The sequence below is a fragment of the Molossus molossus genome, unplaced genomic scaffold (assembly GCF_014108415.1).
Source record: "Molossus molossus isolate mMolMol1 unplaced genomic scaffold, mMolMol1.p scaffold_m16_p_20, whole genome shotgun sequence".
Taxonomy (NCBI): domain Eukaryota; kingdom Metazoa; phylum Chordata; class Mammalia; order Chiroptera; family Molossidae; genus Molossus; species Molossus molossus.
This window is the reverse complement of record NW_023425356.1, coordinates 28,987,367-28,994,453: the sequence shown is the minus strand read 5'-3', so window position 1 is coordinate 28,994,453 and position 7,087 is coordinate 28,987,367. Positions and strand designations below refer to the sequence as shown.

The 7,087-nt window shown below is 51.7% G+C and overlaps 1 protein-coding gene across 1 annotated transcript; it reads right to left on the bottom strand.

The window, feature by feature from the left end:
- Window positions 1-1,561: 1,561 nt before the first annotated feature.
- NHLH1 (nescient helix-loop-helix 1) lies at window positions 1,562-5,621 on the bottom strand. Its single transcript, XM_036273659.1, has 2 exons — window positions 5,349-5,621; window positions 1,562-2,135 (listed from the first exon to the last, which is right to left on the bottom strand). Exon 2 carries the CDS (start codon window positions 1,961-1,963, stop codon window positions 1,562-1,564), a length of 402 nt encoding a protein of 133 aa, XP_036129552.1. The 5' UTR covers window positions 1,964-2,135; window positions 5,349-5,621.
- Window positions 5,622-7,087: the final 1,466 nt, after the last annotated feature.

The following is a 7,087-nucleotide window of genomic DNA, read 5'->3' as shown; positions in this document are numbered from 1 at the left end:
CAACAGGCGGGATTCATACACAGGACACAGGACACAGACCTCTAGGGGTACTAGGAATCAGTGAGGGTCATGGAGGAAGGCTGCAGAGAGAAAAGAGGCAGGCAGAACAGGGTGGGGTTATCTGGGGATGGAGGGAGCTGAGGAAGGAGCTGGGAGCCCTGGAGCTGGGAGAGGGGCACCATCCCAGAGGACTAGGGTGTCAGGACAGATGGATCTGAGAAAGGGATATGGGTGTCGTGAGCAAAGGAGATCCCCCCCACACACCTGCAGTTGCAGAAGGAGCACAAAAGGGAAAGGAGTAATTAGGGAGGAAGCAAGAGAGACCTGGTTATGGCTTCCAGGACCCCCCTCACTCTACCCTAAAGTGCACAACTTGGCAATAAATAGTAATATTTATAAATAAATAAATAGATGAATAAATAAATACATAAATAAATATCCTTGTAGAGCTAGGAGTTTGGTGTGCGGGAGGAGGAGCATGGGAAATACAATGAGCTCCTTTCTTCTACACAGGTCCCAGGGCCCTTGTTCTACTGCTGACCTTAGGCTCCAGTGAGCATGTGGGGCTCAGCTACGTGGGTAGTGGGTGCAGAAAGCGGTCACTTCCCTTACTGAAAACAGTTTAGGGAAGGAGGAGAAAAAAAGTAATAAATAGGCCCTGGGGCCAGGAGAACTGAGCACTCCCAGAGGTCAATGATGGGGCACCCCCCTGCATCTAAGGGAGGAACAGGTGTGGGTTTGCACATTTTCGTAGAGGAAGCAGATGTGAGATCTGGCCCGCCCAGTCCCTGGGATGAGTTTGGAGACATCATCCTCTACCCCAGGATCTAGTTTTCCCTTTCTCCAGCTCTGTGCCCAGGGAGGGAGAAAATTGGAAAGTTAGGAGGAGTAGGAGCGGGCAGGGAGGGGAACCAAGTAGCCCAGAGAGGGCAAGGCACTCACTACCAAGTACGATCCAAGGTCTGCATCCTCAGGAACAAGATAGAAAACAGGAAGACTTTTTCCCTAATGTCAGCTACTGAGATTCCCCTCACAGGCGTTATTTCCCCAGGATCCTTTGCCAAACTAGCCTGAGATCTCTGAGGAAGAAGCCCATCCCCGTCTAAGCCCAGCCTACCCGCTCCCTGTTCTGATGCTCCCTCCCTACCAGGGGCAGGAGAAACTGGAACTGGGTGGAAAGAGGATGGGTGGGTGTGTCTCTGAAAATTTATATCTGGGATAGAAGAGGCAGCAGCCCTCGAGAGAGCTAGAGAGGACCCATGTGTGGTGGGCTTAGTAAATCCAGCAAGGACTGTATAACGACCTTCCAAGCAGATACTTCTAACAGCTGGGGTCCAACCACAAGCTGCAGAAGGCGCCCATGAGAACAGCCCTGGGATGCGGGGTCGGTAATAGACAGTTGCCTTCACGACCAGCTCGGGGTGGGGTACTCTTCCTGGGCCCAGGGCCTGGGGCACTCCATGCCAAGGTACAGGGCTCAGGAAAGAGATGTCTGTTCTAGCCAGTGGGCGATGAGAAGACACCTAGCGAGGCCCCGGGACAGGGCACATCCAGGCCGCCTTCAGACATCCAGCACGTGGTTCAGGTAGGAAATGTAGCAGATGGCCAGACGCAGGATCTCAATCTTGGAGAGCTTCTTGTCCGGGGGCAGCGTGGGCAGCAGCTTACGCAGCTCAGCGAAGGCCAGGTTGAAGGCCTCTACGCGGATTCTCTCCCGCGTGGCGTGGGCTGTGCGGTACTTGGCCGTGGCCCGGCGCCTGCGCCGCCTTTCCTCCCGGCTCAAGTGCTGCAGGTCTTTCCTGCCGGGCTCTCCCGGCTCCAGGCCCCGGGTCTGGCCCCCGCCTGGCCCCCTGGAACCAGCCCCGTCAGGGCCCGCCCCGCCCCCATAGTCGCTGAAGCCTGACTCCGTCTCAGAGTGGGTGGGAGGCAGGTCCAGCTCCATGGTGTCTGAGTTGAGCATCATGATGGACGCCCCCTGCCTTGTGAGATCAGGATCCCCTTCCCAGCCCTCCCTCTGGGAGCCTGAAAGCTGGTTGTGGGAGAGGCTGGAAGGGCCTGGGGAGGCGGGGTCTGCCACTGAGCTGAAGAAGTCAGAACCACTTCAGGGTTCCATGGTCAGTGTTCCAGTTGGGAGCCTGAAAGAGAGAAGAGGACATTGATGGGGAGGAAGGAGGGACAGCTGAGAGATGGGGAGAGCGTAAGGAAGGTTTGAGATGGACTGGGAGAGGGGCGGTACTGTAAGGGGGTGGCGACACAAGGGGAGGGGTCAGGGAGGGCGAGAGCAGGACAGAGGCAGGTGGACACGTTGTGAAGGAGCAGGAGGAAAGATGGTAAGAAGGGAGAGAATTCAGGAAGTGAGCAACAGGGGAGGAGGAGAAGTGATGAGGAGGACATGGAGCAGAAAGTGGATTAAATATCTAAATGTAAGACTTAAAACTACATAGCTTCTAGAGGAAAACGTGGTGGGGGAGGGGAGGTTCATGACATTGACGTGGCAATGATTTCTTAGACATGATACCAAAAGCACAGGCAACAAAAGCAAAAAAAGACAAATAGGACATCAAAATTAAAAACCTCTGTGCATCAAAGGACACACAGTCAACAGAGTGCAAAGGGAACCCACAGAATGGGAGACAATATTTTAAAATCATCTATTTGATAAGGCTTAACATCAAGAATATTATAAAGAACTGATCCTCAACAACAAAAGATCAAATAACTTGATTAAAACATGGGCAAAGGACCTGTAAAAACGTTTCTCCAAAGATGATATACAAATGGCCAACAAATATATGCAAAGAAGTTCAACATGATTAGTCATTAGAGAAATGCAAATCAAAACCACAATGAGATATCACCTCACACCCATTAGGATGGATGCTATAAAAAACATAGAAAATAACAAATGTTGAAGATGTGGAGAAATTGGGACCCTTGTACCCTGTTAGTGGGATTGTAAAATGGTGCAACCACTATTGAAAACAATATAGAAATATATATCCAAAAGAATTGAAATCAGAAAAAAGGTAAGTATCTGTCATCCAATGTTCATTGCAGCATTATTCTCAATTGCCAAGGTATGGGAACAACTCAAACGTCCATTGACAAATGAATGGATAGGAACGAGTGGCATATAATGAAATATTATTCAGCCTTACAGAGGGAAAAAACCCTGTCACATGCTACCACATAGATGAATCTTGAGGACATTATGCTAAGTGAAATAAGCCAGTCACAAAAAGACATGTAGCCCAGCCAGAGTGGCTCAGTTGGTCAAATGCCATCCTGTGCATTGCAAGTGTGCAGTGGACGACTCACTGCAAGTTTACCAGTTTGATTCCCAGTCAGGGCGCATACCTAGGTTGTGGGTTCAATTCCCAGCCATGGTTGGGGCACATGTGGGGAGTCAACCGATCAATGTTTCTTTCTCACATTAATGTTTCTCTCTCTCTCTCTCTCTCTCTCTCGTCTTCTTTGTCTCTCTAAGCATGTCCTTGGGTGAAGATTAAAAAAAAAAAAAGACATATTGTATGATTCCACTTATATAAGGTATCAAAACAGTCATTTTCACAAAAATATAAAATAGAATGGTGGTTACCAGGGGCTGGCGGGAGGCAGAAAGGGGAGGTGTTGCTCCATGGGGATAGAGCTTCGATTTGCAAGATGAAAATTTCTGGAGATCTGTTTCACAGTAGTGTGAATATACTTAACACTACTGAACTGCACACTTTAAATGTTAAATTTTAGGTTGTGTTTTTTACCACAATAATTAAAAATGATAACAATAACAAGAAAAGAAACAGAAAAAAACTGAGCAACCCTGAAGCCATAGCTCCAAGAGAGGTTGGCTGTGACTCTAAACTTTTATCAGTGAGGGGAGAACTACAAGCCTTGGCCTGTGATCCTCTCCCTCCAGGGCCCTCTCCATCCGTGTGTGTGTGTGTGTGTGTGTGTGTGTGTAGGGGGTGGGGGTGGGGAGGAGGCTGGAATAAACATGCAGATTGCCCATTGTAGAGTGGACTGGGACATATGGAGCTCGGCACAGCTGCCCCAGCTCAGTGGCTCTCAGCCCACACCCAACTCCCAAACACGGCCACCACAGACACCAGATCCTACCACCCTGTCCACTAGAATCAGGGAAAGGTATCTCCTCTGGCCATGATCCCCCTGTTCAGGACCAGCTCTTTTCTCTGGCTCTGACTTCAACCTCAGACCTTCCTCTGCAAGGAAGATTGGAGAGAGGAACCATAATCAGCCCAAGGTCAGTTCAGACATGGCCTGCAGAGGAGGGTGTGGACAGCTTCTTGGAGCCACCACTATGGGGTTTGGCTAAGATTTGCTTGTCCCTTGGATCAGAGGAGGTCAGGACAAGGTAGCAGGAACATGACCTGGGAAGGCTGGGGAGTGGGCTCTGCTTTAAGGGGTGTTAAGCAGGAACAGTGGACCACTCACTGTGAGTTCAGCCAGACTTAACGGCCAGAAACAGAAGCACTGAGGTTCCCTCACAGTCACCATCACCCTTCATCAGCCTTGGTTCTCCTGCCTGACAGACACCCTCTCAGGGGTCAGGAACCCCCAAGCTTACCCCATGCCACTGCACAGAAGACAGGCTCAACTGTAGTCAACAAATAGTTACTAGGCTGGGGGGGGGGGGGTGCAAGGTCATCATTTGAGTAGCGCGCACACACACACACACACACACACACACACACACATACAGCAATAACAGAAAATAGGTGAGTCCTGAAATTTAGAACACACTCCATATTCTGAGGTCCAAAGGAACGAGAAGGGATGGCAACAGTGTGGGAAGCCCCACAGACAGCACCTTCCCGTACATGTTCAGTTGCCCAACTCCCCACCCCCATGCTTCAGGAGTCCAGCTGTGGGATTCTCAACACATCTATCACAGCCTGATTCTCCCCCTGTCCGGTCCCCACGTTCCTGCATCCCTGATCGCTCTGCCATGCCCTCCCTTCTGCTCTGTCTGCTCCCAACCTGACCCCTGCCCCTTCTCCACCTGGCCCCACTGTCAGTGTCTATTAACCCATCAAGTCCTCACCCCAAAATCCACTTCTGGTCTCAAATTTCCAGGCTCCGAGGATCAAGGACAGCAGCATCTTCAAGCATCCAGGACATGACTTCCTGCCTCACTTCTGCCATCCCCAACCCGACTGAGAATAGGTAGGCACAGAGTCAAAGGGGAGAAGTCAAAGGTAAGAGGAAGGTGCAGGGTGGAAAAGACACAACACATTAGAGAGAGAACTAGAGGGAGGCTCTGGGAGGGGACTTGAGCCAGAGTGGGAGGGACACGCCCATGCCTCCCCAGCCCACGGTTCCCCCTTTACCTAGGAGGACCCTGTAAGGGCATCCAAGCTGGCAGGACAGGGGCGCGTTGACAGCCCCAGTCTCCTCAGGCTGCTCAGAGCTCATCCGTCTGCAAAGTTAGTGACCAGCTTTCTAGAGCTCTTGGGGGCAGCGTGGCGTGGTTGTACAGGCTCCAGAGCAGATGAGAGGGGTACACATGGTGGGGATATAGGACCCAGGCAGAAGGGGTGGGCTTGGCCAGGTACTGGGGCACCAGTACTCACACACATGCACACACACTCACAGACACATACACACCTGAGCTGGCCCAGCCCTATGTGTATATATATGGAGATACACATGCACACCCCCAGCTCTCCATTGGCTGGCCCAGGCTCCCCACTCATCAATATTAAACAAGCAGGCCAGGCAGCCATTGGCAGAGGGACCTGGGAACCACCCCTCCACCCTGGGAGCTGGGGGCAGGGGCTGGCCCTGGGGGGGGCAGGCAGTAGGGGAGCAGGGACATCTGTTCTCCATGCATATTTCATAAGCGAGAAATGGAGAGCTGGGGAAGGGGTGGGGCTGGGGCGAGAGCCAGGGCAGGAGCGCAGATGAACCCCTCCGTCTCTCAGCAGAGGCAGCAGGAACAGAGACCCCCGGCAAGCTCAGTTTTAGTGCCACGGTCCCATTCTAAGTCCCAGCGTGACTTTAACAGCTCCTTTCCCTGTCTCCCTTTCCCTGGGAAGAAGGCTCCCCAAGGCACTAACAGGGAAACCTAGGAAAGCACGAGTGGTCAGCACTAAGATGCAGAAGAGGACCCAAGAGTCCTTGCCCTCCCCAAGCTCTCGTCCTCCATAAAGCTGGTACTAACACCCCCCTTGCCATGCTGCCTGTGGCAACTGTTCAGGCCTCTGCCCTCATCACCCTGGAACTCAATCACCCCATACTTCTTCCTTTTAAAAAAAAATATTTTATTGATTTTTTAGAGAGAGAGAGGAAGGGAGAGAGAGAAAAACATCGATTGCCTGCCTCCTGCACGATCCCACAACCCGGGCATGTGTCCTGACCTGGAATCAAACCAGCAACCCTTTGGTGCAGGGGACGACACCCAACCAACTGAGCCACATCAGCCAGGGCCACCCTACACCTTCTTATCCCAGCCTCCATTCTCCCACCTACTCCATCACCTGGGGAAGCAAGATAAGGTTTCTGACACAGGCCCTGGCCAGTTTGGCTCAGCGGTTAGAGCGTCGGCCTGCGGTCCGGAGAGACCCGGGTTCGGTTCCCGCTAAGGGCACGTACTTCGGTTGCAGTTTGTCCCCGGCCCTGGTTGGTCGTGCGGGTGGCAACCACTCGATGTGTCCCTTCACGTCGATGTTTCTCTCTCTCTCTCTCTCTTCCTCTCTCTCCCTCCCACTCTATCTGTACAAAAAATGGAAAAATATCCTCGGGTGAGGACTAAAAACAAAAACAAACAAGGTTTCTGACACAGATCTAGGCTGCCCATCCCGACCTGACCCACTGGGAATAAGGTGCTCTTAGGAGGAAAATCAGGGCTAAGAGAAACAAAGTGGAGGAGAGAGGAAAAACCAGTGAAGTACACTGGGGTAGGAGAGCAGGCAGCCCAGGCAGGCTTCTCATATGCTGGGGCATCTCATGAGCAGTAAGAAAACTAGATACAAAATTATATGCAAATGGCAATTGATTAAGTTCATATCAATAGTTCAGCTGCCTCCAGCCTGTGTGTGTACGTGCATGTGCATGTTTGTGTGTGTGT

What these genes read in the sequence shown, in the direction of transcription:
- NHLH1 (XM_036273659.1), bottom strand. Translation starts at nt 1,963, where the DNA reads ATGATGCTCAACTCAGACACCATGGAGCTGGACCTGCCTCCCACCCAC.